The sequence below is a fragment of the Centroberyx gerrardi genome, chromosome 2 (genome assembly GCF_048128805.1).
Source record: "Centroberyx gerrardi isolate f3 chromosome 2, fCenGer3.hap1.cur.20231027, whole genome shotgun sequence".
In the NCBI taxonomy this organism is placed as follows: Eukaryota; Metazoa; Chordata; class Actinopteri; order Beryciformes; family Berycidae; genus Centroberyx; species Centroberyx gerrardi.
In genome coordinates this window covers 22,204,719-22,226,743 of record NC_135998.1, presented here as the reverse complement: position 1 = coordinate 22,226,743, position 22,025 = coordinate 22,204,719, and the positions used below count along the sequence as shown (strand labels likewise).

At 45.3% G+C, this 22,025-nt stretch overlaps 1 protein-coding gene across 1 annotated transcript; it reads left to right on the top strand.

Moving 5' to 3' along the window:
* Positions 1-686: 686 nt before the first annotated feature.
* On the top strand, positions 687-20,804 carry sec16a (SEC16 homolog A, endoplasmic reticulum export factor). Its single transcript, XM_071904650.2, has 31 exons — positions 687-729; positions 2,562-6,054; positions 6,263-6,411; positions 6,746-6,837; positions 6,984-7,107; positions 7,538-7,736; positions 10,495-10,678; positions 10,879-11,021; positions 11,416-11,477; positions 11,772-11,910; positions 12,027-12,269; positions 12,354-12,451; positions 12,571-12,652; positions 12,806-12,923; positions 13,063-13,174; positions 13,310-13,415; positions 14,097-14,237; positions 14,349-14,462; positions 14,752-14,953; positions 15,067-15,551; positions 15,736-15,783; positions 16,080-16,244; positions 16,341-16,415; positions 16,550-16,606; positions 16,744-16,864; positions 17,085-17,222; positions 17,751-17,833; positions 18,665-18,736; positions 19,198-19,257; positions 19,992-20,060; positions 20,327-20,804. Exons 2-31 carry the CDS (start codon positions 2,635-2,637, stop codon positions 20,399-20,401), a joined length of 7,176 nt encoding a protein of 2,391 aa, XP_071760751.2. The 5' UTR covers positions 687-729; positions 2,562-2,634; the 3' UTR covers positions 20,402-20,804.
* The last annotated feature ends 1,221 nt before the right edge of the window (positions 20,805-22,025 follow it).

The following is a 22,025-nucleotide window of genomic DNA, read 5'->3' as shown; positions in this document are numbered from 1 at the left end:
AGCTGCTTTTCTGTTTTTCCTTGCATCTCAAACCACCAGTGAATGAACAGTGACCCCTAGGTGATGATGTCATTCCCTCAGTTCCTGGCCAACGTCACCTTAGCCAACGTTCCTCATGAAACATCAGCAAGTTGACCCGACTTTGTCACTGAAGCTCCTGCCAAATGCACCCAACAATCAGCCCTTTCTCAAAGTCATTGATATCTCTTCTTCACGCCACAGTAGCCAAAGCTGGGTTTGCCCAGCATTTTTATTCTTGGCTTTCAGCATGATGGGATGTTAACTGCCTCTTAGGGAGCACACCTGTGTGGAAACACCTGCCTTCAATATAGTTTATATCCCTCCCTTATTCAAGTGTTTAATTTATTCTGATTCTGACTATAGTTATTTACTCCGGCAGTTAGCTTACCTGTGGCTGGGATATAACCTTGTGTGTTTTCTGTGGAATTTTCACAAATTTATTGGAATTAGATTTATATAAACGTGCACAAATGCAGAATAATTTTGGCATATTGATAAGTTGATGTCAATATATAAACCGGAGAGATACTGGTTCTTTTCACTTGTCAATTCATTCTCGCTGGCTCTGCTAAAAGCTCCTTTAACAAGCCCAGCCCTGTGATGACGCAACAGTTGTTTGGAACTGTGACGCTGCTTGTACACGTAGCCTAGTAGGATGTGTTCATTGAAGATGGTGGCTGTGTGTCAGTCTCACTGTCCTGCACATTTGTAAGAATTTATTATTTATATCTTCTTCATTAACAGTTTTCGTACGCCGGGTAATAGTAAAGATATACCATCGTTAACGAGGTTCTGCTGTGAGCATTTTGTTCTAGTGTATATTAAAGCCAATAAACTGTTATCCATTTAGTTAGCATTAGCTAGCCAGCAACGCTAACTAAGCAACTAATGCTAGCTGACCAGTCACTTAACCTGTTAAAATATGTTCGACGAAGTGGCCGGCATCCCGTGATTACTCGATGCGTGCGCCTTTCAGTATTGAATGTGCACGTAAAAGATAACATCATTAATTTGTTGACACTCTTCAGAAATCCTGTCTTTCGGATACATGAACGACTTTGGACAACAGCATTTTGCTGGGTAACGCGTTCAAGACATGTAAAGCACCGTAGCGTTAGCTATCGAGCCAAGCACTCTAGACCTTTCCTCCTAGGTAGCTTAATGTGTAACGTTGTGCCTGACCAAACATCAGGTTGAATTTCATCAAGTCTTGGCTAGTAATCAAGAGTCGATAACTTATAACCGAAGAGACGATAATACTGTTGTTTGACGCTGTCTGTTGGCAAGTTGGCACGGCGGCGCTAGCTAACAAGGTTGCAATGGTCGTCGATGAATTTGTAACCTTCGGCGCTTGAAAGAGCCGGACACCGGTGCTACACATTTGTAGTGGTCGTCCGGACACCGGCAAAGACGAATCTGCCTGGCCCGTGTAGCTCTATGTTTGCTAATCCTCTCAGATACTGAAATTTCATCTGCTTAGTCCATGTAAACTCACCCCCTGCTCCCTGGTAGATGAATAATGTCTGATAGATAGCGTAACCTCAGCAGGGCACGGCACTTGGTTTTACGTGCGTTTGGATGTGTGGCATCTTTAAAAACTGTTTTGGTAAGCCGTTAGCTAATTGCTAACAACAGGAACTAGATAGCTGCACAAGTGCAGCTAGTCAACAGCATGGCTTCTTTGACTTTTGGTTCGTTATATCACCTGTCTCCTGTTTTGAAAATACTCTCCAACTCCAAAGTTCAGTTATAAGATTAGCATTCCCTTTATCTTTGACAGATTGACTGTTGTCAATGTTGTGCCAAAGACTTCAGAAATAATTGCAGTTGTAATGGCCTGTGCTGTCTTGTCAGTAGTTTCTAGAAGATACCAGTTTCAATATTACCCTCTTGAAAAATGATGTCTTTATGATCCAAAAGCAGGTGTTTTTATTTTTTTTAACTAAATCCTTAAGCTACTCAAGAATGGCTACTTTTCCTGTATTCTGGTAGAATTGACCTAGTTGCAAAGCAGTTGCACTTGTTACAGAGATTTCAAGTTGAGAATGTGATGTTGGATTATTATCTAATAGAAAAAATTCTAATATCAAAATTTAATAACAGACATTTTCATCTCTTGTCTTCATTGTGACATTACAATTACCTCCTAAGTAACAGTTGCATCAGAAGTTCATACACTTCATTAACCTTTCATTGTAGATTTAAAAACATATTTATTTGATCGTGTTCATTGTAATAGTATGTGTAAGACTCACATAGAATCAAAAGTTGGCACATTTTACTAATCGCAGTGGTGATTCATTCAGTGATTATAGTAGCAGCACAGTATGTCCTGACACTGACTGCTGAATATTAGATATTCTTGCAATGTGTGCATCCATTCTAACATTATCGTAGAGCTTATGTTGAAATTGCCACGTTGTACTGTTGGTTTAAAGAGGAACTCAGACTAAATACAAATAAAGGTGTGGTGAGGTCCACCAAAGCAGCATATCTTGCTATTTTTCACACTCACCCACACTCTTTCTCTCTCTACCCAGCTACGCCTGAGTTCAATCTCTTCAGTGACGTCACCAGAGTGGCTTGGTCCTTGGACCTGTTAGCTCTGCAGCCATGCAGCCCCCTCCTCGGACTGGACCCCCAGGAGCCTCTGGCCCTCCCCCCTCTGGAGCAGTGCCCAATGCGTTCCGCAGGACCAGGCCCCACAAGCATACAGCAGCAGCTACTACCATGATGGGGCCTCCGCCCCCTACCCAGCCCATGACAGACCCTTTTGCTTTTGGTAGGCAAGCCCCTCCACCTATGGCTGCAGGTGGTCTCCCAACGGCACCCAATAGCAACCCTCCACCCATGCAGGCCCCAACCAACAGCATATATTCCCAGGCTGGCCCAGGGCTGCCACCACAACCACAACTACTGGAGGGTGCACAAGCTGCTCCTCCTGGTCTGCCATCATCCTCTATACCAGGGGTGACCCTTTTCACCCCTCATAGTACAGCATCCCCTGCTGTTTTCCCGGGATATGCATCATCAAATTCAGAACAGGGCTATTTTAATTCAAGAGAACAGACACCATCCATCGCCACTGGGCCACCACCCATGGCCTCGGCCCCATTGCCTGGTCAGACACCTTTCAACCAGGAATCCCAAGGAGAGCCTCCTCACCAGGCTATGCCCTTCCAGCCAGTGCCTCCCACCTCTTCCTCTTCCCAGTGGGCCCCTGATCATGGAAGTCGCCCTCCCTCAGTTCAGAACTATTTCCAGCCTACTAGTGACCCTCCACCGCAGCCTTTTAGCATCCCTTTGCAGTCCCAGACATATCCTCCCCACACACCCTCACCCCATCACAACACCCCCACACCTCCAACACACCCTGGCCATCTCCAAATGCAGGCACCCCTTCCTCCTCAGAACCCTGAAAGGGCCCCTAGCTCTCATTGGCCCGACCAGAATGCACCCCATCAACATAATTCCCACTTCCAAGCTCAGAGCTACTTCAGTCAGAGCTCAGCCCCCCAGGACTCCTGGTTCAACCAACCCCCACAAGACTCGGGCTACCACCAAATGGGGACTGGCCTGGGCCCTGGTCCTGCCCAGGTCCGGCCTGATTCTGCTGGATCTCAACATGTGACCGCTGCTGGTCCTGTGCCTGGTCCAGCCCCAGCCCCAGCCCCACCCCCATACTCACAGGAGTCTGGTACTCTCTCAATGTTCTTCAAAGGCAATGATGTAGAGAATGAGGAAACACTGGCTGGAGAGGGAAAGAAGGCAGTGAATGGTATTCCTGGATCCTTCCAGCTTCACAGCAACCCGCAACCGCCTCCACAAGCCCACCGTGGCCATGCAGATGTTCCTCTGGATTACCAAGGAGCCTCTCTGCAAGACAATCCACATATACCGTACATGAACGATGGTAATTACACATCACCAGGACACATCCAGAAGCCATCTGATTCTCAATACGACCATGTGGAGAATTTGGAGTGTGTCCCAAACCAGGAAGTGCTACCCAGTGAAACCCATGCCAGCCCTGCTGCTACTTCAGCCCATGGAGGAGACCAATTTGAGACAGGGCCTAACCTGGAGACTCCAGATTCTATCCCAAGACCAATGAGATCTGCCAGTGTGTCATCCAGCTACAGCAATGTGAGCCATGGGAGTGGAACTGGCTCTCGTCGGCACCAGGGGGTAGTGGGCACCTTCATCCAGCAGGAAAGCCCTCGCCTCACTGATGATGCTAACCTCTCCGCTGCCACTGGAGGCTACTTTGAGCAGATTGACACTTCCCCAGCTGGGGATTTGGGTGCCCACCAGAGCTCCCAGGAGCGGATGTATCACAGCCAGCCCCCCACACCCAGCCCTCCCAAACCAACTGGTATCTTCCAGGCCAGTGCTAACAGCTCTTTTGAACCTGTGCGCTCACATGGGGTTGGGGTGCGTCCTGTTGAAGTTGATAGGGCTAAAATGGTAGCAGAGGGTGGTGGAGATTCTACACCTGGCAACCTGGAGCAGCCCCCAGATAATCTGGAAAATATTTATGGCCCAGGACAAGCACTGCCCGCTGGGGCTGGAGGTGCGGTGCCTCACCTGACACACCCTGTGGTTCATTCTCACTCCCGGCCTTCATCCCGCGCCTATGGGGCCAGTCGGCCTTGTGAGAGCCCTGCCACTACTCTCTGGGCTCAGAGTGATCCTTCTAGCCTGGGAGCTAACATCCTCCTTGCACCTGCTGCTCCCCCAGTTCTTGCCCCCTTACGAGAGCCCAGTGCTGATGTCATACAACCCCCAGAAGACGTCCCTCTGGACCTACAGCCCCCCCTGAGAGCCCAGCCAACTCCACAGCACCACTCAGAGAACCTAGAGAACCCACCGAAGGTGAGTGAGGGGGAGCTGTCAGACTCTCAAGGCAACCTGGGCTATGCGTCTCTCCTGGTGTCTGACTCGCTCCACCAGCCTGTTTTGATTGCCCCGCCGGTTTCCAATTACAGTGTGATTCCCCCCACTACCCTTGCTCCAGCAGCCTGTCATAGTAGCCTTAGAGAAACTACCCCGCCTGTGAGACCACCTTCACAGGGGCAGGGTGCCAGTACCTCCCAGCCATCTCTAGTAACGACTAATCAGAACCCACTATTTACCCCTGGACCAATGATCTTCAGTTCTTCTGCTTCTAGTCAGAGCCCGCTCAATCTGGCTCGAGACAACCCAGAAGGGGCAAAATCAGAGATCACAGCTCTGCCGCCGTCTCAACCAGCCCGCCCCCCTCTTTCAAGGGGCCAATCATTGGGTGGAGACAGCCACTCTGCTATCCATGTTAATGCACAGGCTCCTCCTGTGGCTGCTGCTGCTGCTGCTGCTGCCTCTAATCATAATCAGCCATCAAATTATGAACTGCTTGATTTCTCTATGCACCAATCACAGAACCAAAACCAAGCATCTGGCCATCCTTCCTCTCTACAGGGGTCTCCACAGGCTAGTAATGCCCCTGGATTTTACCTACAGGTCACCAAAGATGCTCAGCAGGGGATAAGAGTGGAAGGGGACGCCCCTGTCCAGGCCCCACCTTCTTCATCTACCCCACAGGCACCAGCAGCACCCTCCCAAGTAGCTCCAAACCCCCAGCAGCCACTGCCTGAGCTACCTAAGCCGCCGGATTCTCAGCCTCCACTGCTGGGACAAAGTGATGCTCCTCCAATTCCGGTTAGTGGAGCACCACCTTCCCATGCCCAGTATCCACCTCCAGCACCAGGGCCTGCCGGAGGGAATGTTCCCTCTTCCTCTGCTGCTGCTTACCCCCCTGGGCCTCGGGGGCCAGTTCCTCCAGGGGCTCCCCAGCCAGCGCCTGCAGAGCCCCCTCGACCACCCTCCTCTGTGGGCAGCCAGCAGGGTTATGGCCCTACTCCTCCGGTGCCAGGGCAGATGTATGGAGGCTACTATGGAGGTGCCTATGGAGAATACCCAGATAGCAGAGCGCCCTACCCTCCTGGCCAGTACCCTCCTCCACCTGGGGATCCTAGAGCACAGCCATATTATCAGGTATGAGAATAATCTGTTTTTTCTACCCTAGTTTGTATATGTATTCATTTGCTACTTTTTTGTGATGATATGCAAATGCACATTACAAAATGGATGGAAACTTTTATGTGGGAAGGAGAGGATCAACTACTGCTACAGAATGTTCTTGTGTGATGTTTTGGCCAAAGCAGCAGATAGAAAATCCCTTATGGAAGCTTTTGTCCCCCAGGATGACCCATACAGGAGAGCAGATCCTTGGTATGGCAGATATGAAGGACCTAACCCAGCCTATCGCGATCCAAACTACCAGTACAGAGAGCCACAGCCGGAACGACCCAGCTCCAGGGCCAGTCAGTACTCAGACAGACCCTCATCCAGGTCAGTGAAATGGTGTCTCACTGTCTCATACACAGTAGTCATCGTTACCTGGGTCTTTGGTCAGTCAGCATTGTTTTCATTGTTTTCATTTCAATTGCTCATCATTTGTTCATTAATAACATTTTTATGTATCTTAAGTGAAGGAATTTTGAGAACTGGGCAGAAGAAGGAGAGATTCAGAAATTAAATATTGCTCAAATATTAAGTCATTGTCAGTCTTGAATTTGGTTGCATTTAGTGTCAAACCTTGCACAGACCACTTTCCCAAGTAGGCTTAGATGGTTCTTGTACTTGTCCTGTAAATCTCAACTTTTGTTTGCTTCCACCCATATAGGCAAGGCTATCCTGACGACTTCCAGAGAGCTAACCGAAGTGCCTATGATGAATATTATGCAGATTACTACAAGAAACAGTATGATTATGGAGGTACGAGCCACAGTAGTTTCCAGCTGTGATTACTTGCAGCTATTGTTGTATAATTAGTTTACAAAATACATTTCTCTTTCCGTGTATATTAATAGTTTTTATTACAAATTTCCCTCTTTTCCTCTTTGCATGTGTCCGGTGGGAAGGCTACAATCCTGGAACATATGACCCTCGCTACAGAGGATACTATGATCAGTCCTACTGGTATAACTATGATGAGGCCTATAGAGGTAGAGACCCCTACTATAACCAACAGCCATATCCTGCCAGGTATGCAGAGAAAACTATTTGCACACATTAAGATAGCAAAGTATATAAGTATATAGCCAAGAGGGACAGGGGCAACTTTATCCCCACAACAATGCAAATACTCCCATAGCACCAAATGCTATTGACAGTGGGCTGAGCTGTATAAGAAAGTTGCTGCTGTTGTAGCAAATGTGCTTTTGATGGTGTATGATGGTGCATATGTGTCCAACTGAAAATAGGCTTCGAAGTTTAAGCTTATCTAATGTATTGGAATCTAAGATGATAGTTACTTTCAGCTTTGCTAGCGATTTGTGCGACTTTTAATACATACTTTTTAAAATATTTCTCTTGCACATTTACATTATGAAATGCAACAGATGGTTTAGCCTAATAGCTCTAAAATAATGCAGTGCTGTTCGCCTTTCTCAAACACTGTACCCTCCGTGTAAAGGAGAGAAGGCTATGATGACCAGTGGCGCTACTATCCTGGTTATGATGCCAGTTTTGATGATGATTATCGTCGGCGTGGAGACCCATACGGGGATGAGTTTGACCGACGCAGCATCCACAGTGAGCAGTCGGCCCACAGTCTGCGCAGCTCCAACAGCCACCACAGCAGGCGAAGCAGCTTCAGCTCCCGGTCACAACCGGTATGCTTTTTTTTTTTTTAAGTGTATGCATGTGTGATTTTACCTCTGGTCACCTGATTTAACTTCCCTTGTGCTATTCTTGGATGAGGATCTATCTAGCAATCTAGCTTGAATGTTGGAGATTGACAGTGAGTATGTAGTTGGAATTATTAAATGGACACCTCCCATCACAGAGTTCTTGTTGAAGTACGCCCACAACACTGTCTGCTACATTACATCCGCACTAACCTGACATTGAACTTATAATTGATCCTCTGTTAGGCTGGATAGAGGTAACTCAAGGACCCCCTTCCCATACCATACACTGTTGACACAGCATGGGACTCCTAGCCATTTCCTAACATATCATTCTCTCTACCTTATCTACCTTGATTATTTCTCACACACCATCAATGGCCATATCAGCCAGGGCATCAGTCTGAAGTCTATATCCACAACTTGAGCCTGCTTGGTAACATTGACCTCTCTATGCCCTCTAAGTCTGTAATCACATCCTGTCTCAACTCCTGAATCTGCTCTTTGTCTATGAGCTTTGGGTTATACCATCTTCCTAAACGTTTGACAAGCTTCTCTGATATTGGTGGAATTGTTCCTTTGTTAGTGTGGAATCTTCTATAGGACAGTTTCCCCTTGACAATAGAGATGCTACTTTTATTTGCTTTACTTTACTTGCATCTTAGCATATTTTAGATCATCATTAAACATGGCAAGCAGCTTTTTTGTACAGGGTGTTGCTCTGGTTAGAGTTGTCATACCGTCCATATTTGCCCTGATGGGTGGGAGGTGAATCCCTCTCTGCCGCCTTTTCCCACCCACAGCCCACAGTGATGCTGTAAGTAATTACAGGGTTCCCATGGGCCTTGAAAACAAGTATGTGGGTTTGATAAGGCCTTGAAAGTTTTTGAAAATGAATGTTTTTGTTTTTTTTAAATGTAATCAGATTTTAGATTAAATTTGTTTTGTTTGAAATTTGTTATTCAAATGCAATGGAAAGCGGTGTGGTGCTGAGGTTTAGAAACACAACATGTAGATCTCTTTTATGTTGTTTGATGGAATTTTGTGCCAAATCAAGCTTGAGAAGGTATTTTTCCCTCTACATTAAGTATGCTGAAATGGACTGCAATAGGCCTATTTCTAAAGGCTGCCATACGTTAAGAACATTTTGTGCTATGGGGCAGTAAAAATCTTACTTAATGCACTCTTAAATTGGAGGGATGAAGCTGTACCTTGCTATGCCTTTTCCTATCTGTGTCCTGTGGATGTTTTTATAGGACTTGCTTTGTTGTTCTCAGACTTGCAGTGATTTGTGAAACAAAGAGGGATCCTTGTAAAATGTTTGCCTAGTTGTCCTCACTCTTTTGTTTCTGTTTCTTCGTAAGATTCTCTGCTGCTACTCAGTGTTATCAAACTGATACTCACTGATACACTGCCGTCTTCCTCATTTTCAGACAGCTTCCTCTACTGCTTTTTTTGAGTTGTCTTGCCTTGCTGTACTGGCTGTTCAATTTCTTGCTGTCGCGCAGTTCTGAAACTGCCTTCTCTCTTTCACACAAACTCAAAATCTTTCCACAGTTTTTTATTCTTATCTTTTCCTTTTAGTCTGTGTTGTTTTTATTTTGAAATCACTTGCAACAAATTCTCCTTTAACTAGCCTTGCGCCATTTCACTCAAGGTCTCTGCCCACAGATCTCCTTCCTTTTTTTGCTGCCTGACCTCTCTGACCTCCAGACCCTGTGTTTAAGTGCTAATGCCCCCTCAGTGACAGAGCTGCTGATATCCTGTGATCTTGTCACTGGACTGTACCCAATTGACTTGACTGACCTCTCAAGTTGTACTAATCAATGTGGAGTTCCTGCACTCTCACTATCAAGCACCTTGTTTTTCCAAGGTGTATTTTAATGTCCCGACTCAAGGGGTATTCTTCTTCTATGCCTTACCATAGCTTTTGGGGGGTGTAACCAACACACTGTACCTGCCTTGGTTACTGCTGCCATTGGTTGCTATCCCATGACAGCCACAGTGGTATCTACTCTCCCATCAGCTATCTTTCCAAGCAGTCACACGGTCATTCACTAGTTGTCAGCTGCTCTATTCACAGTAGGTGCTTGATGAATCGAGTTTTGAGACAGGATCTGATGTAACCATCACTTGTGCTATTTTTGGGTGCGCACCGGTAGAAATATAGCTTTGATGTTTGAGGAAAGAGAGATAGAGGAGTGTGGCTTTGTCATTGGTGTTATGAAGTGAGCACCTCCCATCACAGATATTTTGTTGCATTAGGGCCATGACATCTCCAAAAGGGTGATCAATACGTTATGGCATCCCAGACCCGCCTGCCTCCACACCTGCTCTAAACGCCTGATCAGAACTGCTTTCATCTTCCCTACACCTACACTGTCCTGACACTGAACCTACACTTAGGCTTACACCAAGTTCACAACATTACACCCAATAATTTCCAACCTCACTGTAGGTCTCAGCAGGAATAGGCTACTGATACAGATATGACTACCTGGCTTTAAACAGTCCGCTCAGCGGTTCAGAAACTTAATTGTACCAGCTATCATACACTTAACAGATGGCTGACCCTGCTGGCTTGTAGTCAGATTTTAAGTTTATTAAGTGGTAGTTATTGGCCTGAATCACTTCTGTGCATTTGTGTGTGTGTGTGTGTGTGCATATTTGCTTTTATGTCTTTTATTTATGTCTTTTATATCATTTCTGATAACGCCCTCTGTCCTGCCTGTCCATTGTACAGAGCCAGGTTTACAGGAGCCAGCCTGACTTGGTGTCAGCGGTCTATGACACCACAGGATCCACCCTGCCTGTGGACTACTCCTGTAGACAGTACCAAGACCAGACTGATGCTACCCAAAATTACAGCCAGTACCCCTATCCCTCCGAGTACACTGCAGACAGCACCTGGATCGCCCCTGAGCAACGTAAGGACACAATCCTTAATATGAAGGCAGTTTGCATTTAGTGATTGGTCATGCTCTAAAAGAGTCAGCCGTATCCCCACCAGGTTTAGGTTTAGTTCAACCAGGTAGTAATTAAACCAATAAATTCAGCTGGGACATTATGCCCTGGTTTCTTCCTCTCTCTGTCCCTCTCTCTTTACCTACCTCTATTTTCCTCCTAGCGCCTCCTCGTCCCGCGACCCCAGAGAAGTTCACCATACCCCACCGTTGTGCTCGCTTTGGGCCTGGTGGTCATCTGGTCCAAGTTCTGCCCAATCTACCCTCAGCTGGACAGCCCGCTCTTGTTGCTATCTACAACATGGAGGTAACATTTTAAACTGATAAAGTTCCAGCAGCTTAGTGTGGGGAGTTTGTGTGCATTGTGTTGTGGCAAGGTGCATTCACATTTTAGCCATTCAGCTGCTGTTTGCCATAGAAGAAGCTTAAATTCTTATATCATCACAAGCAATCAAAAGAAATGTACTTTTTTAAAGGGAGCGAGACATTGAACACTCCATTCCCCATAAACTTGACAAAACCTGACACCCCAGGGGGCACTACAAACAGTTGAAAGCCTGAACACAATAGCTTTCCTCGTGTATCTCCTGCCTTCTCTGAGGAACTTGCACATGTGACTTCAGTCAAGCAATTCAACAGTTTGAATCACAACCTTAAGGCAGAATAAAGGAAAATTTTTGACCATGTCTTTCTGTCTGCAGACCATGCTGCAGGATACCCCTGATCAGGCAGAACTGCGATCCTTCCCTGGACCTCTTGTCAAGTAAGGGCCTTTTCAGCCGCCATCCTTAGCTTCCAGTCCCTAACCCATGACACTTTCCCAGGGTTCTGCATATTCTGCTCCAAACCAAAGCACAGGCACAGAGACTGGATCAAATTACACTCACCTCTGTCATAATACCACAATTGTTTTCCACTCCATATATAAATACATATAAAATATATCTTTTTTTTTTTTGCTGCAATCCAGTGTCTAATATCAAAATGTATTATAGGCAGAAGCTATTTCACCAGTTATTGCTGCCCTGTCCTAAATTCTGTGTGTCCTGTCCATCAGGGAGGAGACCCACAAGGTGGATGTGATCAAGTTCTCCCAGAACAAAGCCCTGGAGTGTTCCCGCAACAACGACCTGTTGGACAGGGACTCTGCCTGCCTACTTTGGGACTTCATTGTGCTGCTCTGTAGACAGAATGGGGTAAGAATGAGCAGATGGCAATGGGGGTCTGTGAGACATGAAATTGAAAGCGGGTATGGGACTTTGTCATATTTGTCTTGAAACGTCTTTCTCACTGTCACACTCTGTTTCTCAAGACTGTGGTCGGCACAGACATTGCTGACCTCTTGCTGAAGGAGCATCGCTCTGTCTGGTTACCGGGCAAGAGTCCTAATGAAGCCAACCTGATTGACTTTAACAATGAGCCACTGGCACGAGCTGAGGAGGAGCCGGGGGCGGGACCACTATCCCTCCTATCTGACACCTTCATGACCGTCCCAGAAAACGTTGGCAAGGAAACCGAACGCTTCAGGGAGCTGCTACTGTTTGGCCGCAAGAAGGTAAGAAATACCTTCTTTATCTGTACTGGAGTGATGTCACCTTATTGTGAAATATGTAATGTGATCCACTTTTTTGTATAATAGGATGCACTGGAAGCAGCCATGAAGGGAGGTCTCTGGGGCCACGCCTTGCTTTTGGCCAGTAAGATGGACAACAGGACACATGCGCGTGTCATGACCAGGTAGAGCGTAGCAGTGGCATAAAAGGATGTGACATGTAAACTTGTGTGTGCTTTTATCCTGTGATTATTTTTTCCAAAGTGAAACATGATAAGAGCTATATGCTGGTTGTCTTTGTTAGGTTTGCCAACAGTTTGCCCATCAATGACCCTCTCCAGACAGTGTACCAGCTGATGTCGGGGCGGATGCCTGCATCAGCCACTGTATGTATTGCTTTGGCCTCTTCTCCTTCACACCTAATTCTTTTTTCCACATTTATGCTGAAGAAATTACATTGACAATAAGTTTGTAGTATTGTATGCCTTTATTGCCTTGTAAGTGTCTCTTAAAGATCTCTCTCCTCTTCGTGTCTCTAGTGCTGCGGAGAGGAGAAGTGGGGCGACTGGCGCCCTCACCTGGCCATGGTGCTGTCTAACCTCACACACACCCTGGACCTGGATACACGCACTATCACCACCATGGGTGACACTTTAGGTAGGATCACATCAAAAAGACACCAGAGCCAAATAGTGTTTGCATTCTTATTTACCACTTTCCACTGTTTCTATAGGCTGACAAAATCAGACCTTTTCCCCTGCACTCGGTCTAATGCAATCATTTTGTGTTGTGGCAGCTTCGAAGGGGCTGATTGATGCTGCCCACTTCTGTTACTTGATGGCCCAGGTTGGATTGGGAGTGTTCACAAAGAAGAGCACTAAGATGGTTCTGGTTGGCTCTAACCACAGGTTAGACACAGAGGCACACACACACACACACACATACACACACACAAAGAGTTGTAAGGGGCCTTACTAGACCATGATACAGTTTGCCCAGAATACACCCACATATGACCTTATCACTGTGTCTCTTCACTTCAGTTTGTCCTTCTGCCAATTTGCGACCAATGAAGCGATCCAGAGGACTGAGGCCTATGAATATGCCCTGTCTCTGGGCTCCCAGTGCTGCTCACTGCCCAATTTCCAGGTAAGTTCCTTGGTACTTACTGAATAAGAGGTTTCCCTTTCTTATGTCCTGGACATCAAACAAGAGAAACCTTTCATAGAGAATCTGTGATATTTATTTTCTAATAAATCTGTTATGGTATAGGGCGTTCATATTTTCTGCCAGGGCTCCCAGACTTCAACACATCCAAACTTGACAGATGATACATGTTTGAAGTGAGCGAAACTATGTTACTTTAAAAACTCCACCTGTTATCACCAAGGTGCTGTGGAAGCTAACTGAGAGAATCGCTGAACAGAATATTTAATTAATGCCTTGCCTTAGCCGGTACAGTTAGAAAATCACTGGGCTGTTGGGGCTTTGTGCAGCAGCCTTAACAGTGCATACCGCAATTCCCCTAAGCACTGCGCATTGCAAAAAGCTTTACACACAAATGAATGAAACAACGAACACACAGCCTGACTCTTGTAGAGGAGCTCCCAAGCACATAATATGAATTAATGTATTCATTCATTCAGTTCAATTTTATTCCATTGGACAGACTAAGTAGACTTATGTGGACTACTAAAGATCTGGTCGTGTCTTTGATTTAGCATTTCCCTAGCCCAATGGCATAGCACATAATTTTGTGATATGTTCACCCCTGGTGATGCTAATAATAAGGAATAACACTGTTCTCTGCTCTTTATCATCCCTTATTAGGTGTTCAAGTTGATCTATGCATGTCGCCTGGCTGAAGCCGGGCTGAGCGCCCAGGCCTTCCACTACTGTGAAGTTATCTCCAAGACTGTCCTCATGCAGCCGTCCTATCACTCCCCTGTTTTCATTAGTCAGCTCATACAGGTACACAGAGACAATACTTCTGTTTTGAGCTCTTTCTCTCTGTTCTTTTAATATATATGCATAACGGTTTTGGCATTCTAACAAATGTATTTATCTGGTGTTTGTCCACAGATGTCTGAAAAGCTGCGGTTCTTCGACCCCCAGCTGAAGGAGAAGCCGGAGCAGGAGCTGTTCATTGAGCCTGGGTGGCTGATCCACCTGAAACAGCTGGATGGACAGATCAGGGTGAGGAGGAGAAACCTCATGGAAACTGCAAATTGACATGACAGTGCAAAAGTATTTATAGTCGTATGCTTGAGGGATTATAACAATACATATGAAGGAACTAGATCGATGAAAAAAATGAAAAATTAGAAAATTCAGGCCTTTTGAAATCAATTAAAAATGGCTATGGATATGCAAGTTTATTTTTTAATGTTGAGGTAGACTGTGATGTGAAATTGGAACTTGTACACACAAGGTTGTAGTTTTTCTGTGTAATTGTAACTGTTGGTTGTTTCCACTGTTCTCTTAGACGGGGGTGATAGCCTACAATGCAGACAGAGCAACTCCGACACAGTACGACTGCAGCACGCCCAGCTCTGAGTTGGACCCGGGTAGTCCGCCTGAGCCTTACGCCATGCCCCTGGAGTTAGATGGCCCCACCCCTGACAATCCTCTGATGAGCTCTTTACTGCCTGGGCCGCCACCGCAGGGAGTACAGCTAATGCCTCCAGGTGTGTGTGTGTGTGAGTGTGTGCTTGTGCTCTTGTGGTTTTTTAATCTCTCCCGTTGTAATGAGCCACATTCGGAATTCATCAGATCTAATTTCTCTCTCTCTGTCTTTTAGCTCCCACCACCATCCTCCAAGATGGGATGGTCCCACCACAGCCCATGCCCACCACTGATGTACCCCAGTTCTACCCAGTGCCCCCCAGCATGCCTGGACCCCCAGGCCAGATGCCAGTCTCAGGCTACCCTCCTCAGCCTCCTGGCTTTGCCCCTCCTCCCTTCCAGCCTCAGCCCCAGCCTGAGCAGCCAGACATGTATCCAGGAGCCCTGCAGCAGCCTGGTGCCCCACCTCCTCAGATGGGCCACATGTCACCTCACATGTCACCTCACATGCCCCCTCAGATGCAGCAGCCCCCTCTACAGATGAACCACCCACCACCCCAGATGCACATGCCCCCTTCTCCTGGGCATATAGGCTTCCCCCCAGTAGAGCAGCTGTCCCACGCCCCACCGGAGATGCAGACTGCTCAGCCAATATCTTCCTCCCCACCCAGGAGCGCCCTCACACCTCAGATGGACTTCTATGACCAAATGGCTCACATGGTCAGTATCCATCTGGCTGGATATCTGCTGGGCTTTACCTCCCTTGCCAGACTCTTTTTATCTTCTTTCAGTTAACCAGCGATGTACAATTTTATGTCCGTCCATACAGTCGTATATCTTTTTGTGTCCATGCATAATAATATATAGGGAATAGTTAACCATGTTGTCTTTCCTTGCCCTGCAGGGTCCGGGGAGGAGATCGAGGACTGCGTCACAGTCTTCAATGCACTTGGTGAGTTTTTGTGTGTCTCACTCAAACGGTTGAGGTATGTCTGATAATAATTGCAGAATTTGGCAACATTGAAAATTTCCATTTCATTTCTGTTTGGGATGACATTGAGCAATTATATAGGACTTGTGAGTAAGCCCTTGTGACAGACTGTGCCCTGTCAAGGCAGCATACTTATACATCAAGCTGCCTCCCAGTACAAAAACGCTCCTGCTACATGAGACTCAAAAGGATTAGATATTCAGAAGGATTATATATGTTGTATATATTATTCATATCTGTCCTTATGTGGTTTATAGGCTTCCGGACGTCGCTCTCGCAACACTTCTGAGTCTTCCACTCACTCTGGGGGAAGAGAGCGGAGCAACTCGGCTGCCAAGCAGGCCTCACCACCTCCACCCTCCATTCCTGAACAGCCCCGCAAGGAGGAGGCCAAGAAGGCCAAGAAAGTCTCGCCTAGAAAGGTTCATATACACACATGCGTTCAGATCTTCTATCAGCACTCCAATAATGTTTCATCACTGGTGGTCACTTTGATTTTCTTTCCATCATTCTCACAGGGTGGTGGCTGGCTAAACTGGCTCTCTGGGAAGATGAAGAATGAGGCTCACTTGCCAGATGACGAAAAAAAATCTGTAAGTTAGAACCGTTCTTCATACAAGTTCTAACCTCATCGGTCTCCTATATTCAGTCTCACATTTTTTCACAGGTTTGTCATGTATGAATTCAACTTATGAGAGAATATGTATGCTTTTTTTTTTATTGTCAGATTGTGTGGGATGAGACGAAGCAGAGATGGGTCGACATGAATGAGCCTGAAGAGGAGGTCTGTGATACTGGGCAGATTTACTTTTTGACGTTTATTTTAGGCACACTGGCTTTTGTTGTTTGTCTAAACTGAGCAAACCCGATCTTCATAGATCAACCAATTCTAATGTTATAATTTTTATTATCATCCGTTAGAGTAAGCCCCCTCCACCACCTCCCTCTGGCTTCCCCAAGATGGCTCACATGCCTGGCCCTGGAGGGCCTGCCATGCCCCCGAGTGGTGGGCCTCCTGTCAACATGTTCTCCAGGAAGGCAGGTGAGATCTGGAGTCTGCATTATGGCCTGTGGCTTCACAAATACTGTGTTTTGACCTTGCATAAAAACAAGTATTGTTAGAGAATTTGAATTATTAGTAGGACAAAAATAATTTGAAAGTGCTGAAAAAGCAACCAAAATGAAATTATATATTAAATATAGTGTTGGCATTTGTTATTTCCCCTATTTCCTGCCTCTTAACTGTGTTTCTTCGTTCTCAGGCACTAAGAGCAGATATGTGGACGTCCTGAACCCCAGCAGAACTGCTAAACCAGGCGGATTAGCCCCTGCCCCAGCAGACATCTTTGCCCCTCTGGCACCCATGCCCATGCCAACCAACCTGTTTGTGCCTAGTTCAGGTGTGTATCATGTATAAAACTAATATCCCTAAGTGATGTAAGTTTGTAAAATACGCTGCTGAGTATGTGTGACTATATGTTTGTATATACATGCATGTGTGTGTGTGTGTGTTCTGCAGATGGGAGATAAACTTTAAAGAATTTTCTTAATCCATCGCAACTAAAATACATGATTGTTGTATTCCAAGGTTTACCACATTACATAAAACATGTTTAGCTGTCACACAAAAAAAACTTTTTGCAATCATTATGTAAACAAAGCCAGTATTCATAGTATTCTGTTATATCACCACACGGCCATCTTGGTAGGAAAATAACAGGCGATTGTTATAAATTAACAGATGATTATAATCAAACGACAGCCACAGCCAATGAACTGTCTATATTGTAAGACACCGTATTGGTAGGAAATGCATGTGACATCAAGGGAATACTATGAATTGGGGCAGTTTGAACAGGAGGTGCTGTACGATAACGAAGTTTTAGACTTTTCAATAAAGTATTGTTCATTGTCTCCTGTCTCATCAGCTCCTGATGATCAGCAGCCTATGGAGGGCAGTGAAGGAGGAAACCAGGAGCAGAATTCACCAAACCCCAGCGCTGTACCACAGGTATTCCTTTACTCTTTTTCTGGTACACCCTGTCAGGTGATGTTGAGGCAAGAATATGAGGGGAAGACTTTTCACATTGCCTCTGTTGCACTTGTGAATTTTTTTTGTTTAGTTTATTCAACAATAAAGGAAAATGCATCTCAGCTTAATTTGACAAGGATATCACAATAAAGCCGACAAACTTATTTCCATTGTGGTCCTTGATGTGTTAATGGTAAGATGGCGCAGATAGAAAAATCAAGGCAGGCAGTGATCTTGACAACAAACCATTACAAACTAAAAGCACATATGGCAAAACAGGTTCAAGCAACAAAACCCAATTAATACAACCAAACAACACAATACCACAACAAATTGAATCTGGATTATTCCTAGGCTAACTTTATTTTCAAATGATCCATGAGCGAGGTTTTGACCTGCTTTTTAAAGAGGTGTGGGCTTACTTTAATGAAAAAAGTTGAATTTTACTGCAATCTTTTCCATCACATCACAAAAATACTAATATCCTGTTAGGTGTCAAAAGTTTTAAGCTCCAATCTAGGCTCTGGTAATTTGATTATACTGAGAGTCATGATTGAATACTGGCCATCACTGATTGAAAGACTTTTCCTTTCCTATTTGAATGGGAACTGTGTAGTGCAACATATATGCATCCTTAGCCTAACCTATTCTTTCTGCAATTTTAGCCAGATGCTTCACTGTTTACTTGCTGAGAATAATTAAGTCTGCAATTATAAAATGGATATCCTTAGCCAACCTACATGACGTATAAAGTTGGAAACTCTATTCATGCAGATTCTCTTCTGTTGCTCTTGTCATTAATCTGCCCAGATGTTCAACCCGACGTTGTTACCACCTGGTTCAGAGGGTCCTCCCATGCCTGATGGGTCGCAGTCAGGGGAGGTAAGACAACCTTGTTCCGTCAGCTGGCAGCGCAGCAGTCTGCTACTCTAGCTACCATAGTACCATCATGCCACCATTGAAACATGATGCTCTACTCCTAACAGCCAGTATGTGCAGTGTGCTTGTATGTATGTAAGTATGTATGTATGTATGTGAGTGAGTGTGAAACAAGGTGAGGATGCATGCACGGTCCACTTAAAATCTTTCCTCATAATCATGCAATATGCGTGGCCAGGACAAAATGTAAAATCTCAGTTCCATTGGCTGTTAAAGTCTAATTCTCTCCATCTCTGTCCATTTTTTTTATCAAGAATCATAATTTTCTAATGCTGATTTCATTATTTTCATTCTGAACTGGTGGAGAGTGGAGGCAAATCTAATCCAATGCATGGGAGATGATTAATCTGGGTTTGTGGTTTGTGTTTTTGTCCGTTCTTTATTTCCCCCCCTGCTGTCTTTAGCTCTCACGTTCTAGCTCAATGAGTTCTTTATCACGCGAAGTGAGTCAGCATTTAAACCAGGTACCTCTAGCTGGGCCTCAACGCCCCACGTCCGCTCTCACACCCACCTGCCAACCACACCCCTTTGCCACCCACCTAGCTCGTCACATCACAAGTCGCACGCTTCACCATTTGCCCCTTAAGCCTCGCCGCCCATCCAGCCCAAGATGCCTGCCTGCAGCCCGGCTTGCCGTCTGCTTGCTCTCTCCAGCATTACTCACTTAACTCTGTATCTGTTTAATACAACCCAACAAATTAAAACGAATCAGAGTTGTAGACAGTGACTACATTGAAGATTCAATTTTTTGTACACAGATAAACCAACGACACACGAAGGCCACTGGATAACTGGTCAGTCATAGATCAGAGAGTGAAGCATGCTGGAGACTGTTGCAGGTTCACTCCCTTGCCTGTTCCCATGGGAGCACAAGCTGACATTAACCCTCCACAATGCTTTGCATGGTTACTAAAACAAGTGAAACCAGTGGTTTGTAATGCTCCCTCACTGTGGATCCAACAGCTCCTTGTCATTACTTATCCAATCCTCCTTGGCTTCAGGATGATGTGTATTATAATGATGTGACACCAGAAAGTGAGAGGGTGCATCCTCTCTTCAGTCTCACATTTCGGCCTTCATGGGCAGAATGGGGCGAAGGTGATCCGGGGTCTCACACGAAGCCAGCACTGTCTCTGCCCATAGAAGTACTGGGATGGTAAAGTGCATTCACTGGAGTAACTCTGCCTGTCCTTTGCAGGGTCATCCCGCCCAGGGAAATCCACCCGCTGGAGGCATAACCTTTTATAACCCTGCCCAGTTTCCACAGGTGAGGATTAACAAAAAAAGACTGCATCATTATGGGACATCGCAGGTGCCCTGAACTGGGAGTATGACCAAGTATCTTGTGCAGTTGAATGTATTAATTTCTGCTGGTCTCATGCCCCAATTCTTGGGCCTTGTGAGTAGTGACAATGTCCTCTCATTTTTCTTCTGTCAAGCACATAGACATAAACAGAAAGCATCATCTCAAAGTATTCCTTTTCGCACCTTAATCTTTTCTCATTGCTGTTTCCCCCCCCCCCCTCTTCCCAGTCAAGTGCACCATCAGGAGGCGGACTCCGCTCGGGTCGTCTGGGCGGTCAGCGGCAGTATCCAGTGTTGAAATAAACATTATCTTGCAGAGAGATTGTAAACAGACTCGTTTGATGGAGTGATATCCTGACTGGGAGTAACTGAAGCACATGGACATACTGCTTTCTGTCTGAAGGATCCTTCTTTTTTGCCCCCACCTGAAAAGCATAATCACCATCATTACCATCATCAGTCAAACCGCTAAACCACTCTTTCATCTTTTTCTTTAGTTCAATATTTTTCATTGAAATATTGTCTTGTTTTTTTTTTATAGGCAAGGTGTTTTCTTGAAGGGCTTTTTCCTGCATCCAAACTGAAACAGACAATTGTACAGTGGGTCTCAACACACATACAAAGGCTTACGCATGGATGCATTTATACACAAACTGTGTGTTCATATAGACATAAGTAGTGTACAATAAATATTTTGCTCCTCTAATCTGTCTTTGATCGCTGACCGGAATCATTAGTTGCAGTTTTCCCTCAAATTCAACACCGTCAGCAGCAGCAGAGAACAACCTTCCCAGCTCCTGTTTTCACTTTCCCTTTGGTGTGTCCAAGGCCCTGGTGTCATTGTCTGATCGATCGTGTGTATGTGTGAGGGATGGAACGAAAGTGGCACCTCTGAACTTCATCTTGTAAAATTTTGTATGTGCATTTGTGGTTCTTCCCCAACTCCCCCACGTCAACTGGAGATAGCATTTCGTGTGCGAATGAATTGAGTGTCAGTAGTGCAGTGTCTGCTGTGTTGTTCCCTTCTCCTCAGTCGCCCTCCACTCAGGAAGGACGTTGGCGTCTCGGTTAGAGACACGGGAAAGACTGTCCTGGCTTCACAACCCGACGAGTTGTAGAAGTTTTGCAGTGTTAGAATGTTGCTTGTTTCCGATATTTATTTAACTGTCCTGCCCATCAGCAACTCTTCACTTTCAAGATGCGTCGGGGTCTCTACTCCAAGTTAGGCTCGTGGTCTTTCCCTCCTCTCTGAGAAGTCTGACGATATCAGAGAAACCAGGAGTGGTCTTCAGAACCGCAGGATTCAGGACTAAAACATCATTTTAAATGTCGCTAAAAAAATAAATTTATCCAAATATTTGTATATCTGATTGATTGTATTTATGAGCTGTAGTCATAAAAGTGTGTGTGGAGAGCAACTAATTTTTTTTCTGATTAGCTTTGATGAAATGCAGTTATGATTCATTAGGGATGATGTCTTGGATTCACATTTTGATCATTTGTATTGGCCGCTTCTGCAGATAAATAGACCATCTAAATTGTGAAATGAGAGCTAATTGTACCCAAACTACTTCCTTGTCATTTTACTTTGCTGACGTGATTTGTTTTGTCTCTCCCAGAGAGAATGAACCATTTGTTATCCCAAATCCCTCGCTTCTACTTGGTTCCTGATAAGTGTTTGTGTAGACCACCAGGTTATGATTTTCAAAGGTCCCCCTTTCATTTGAGAAAAACGATTGATTTTCCCAGTGTTTAGAATTCCTCATGTAAAATTCTTGACAAAAAAAATTAAAAAGGAAAAAAATCATGGTAATAAAGATATTTTTGCGCTCTTTAGCACTTTGAAAGATATGTCTATGGGTTTTATTCATTATTGAATTTTGTGAAATACTTATTTGTGAGAATAATTATGTGATCAATATCAGAA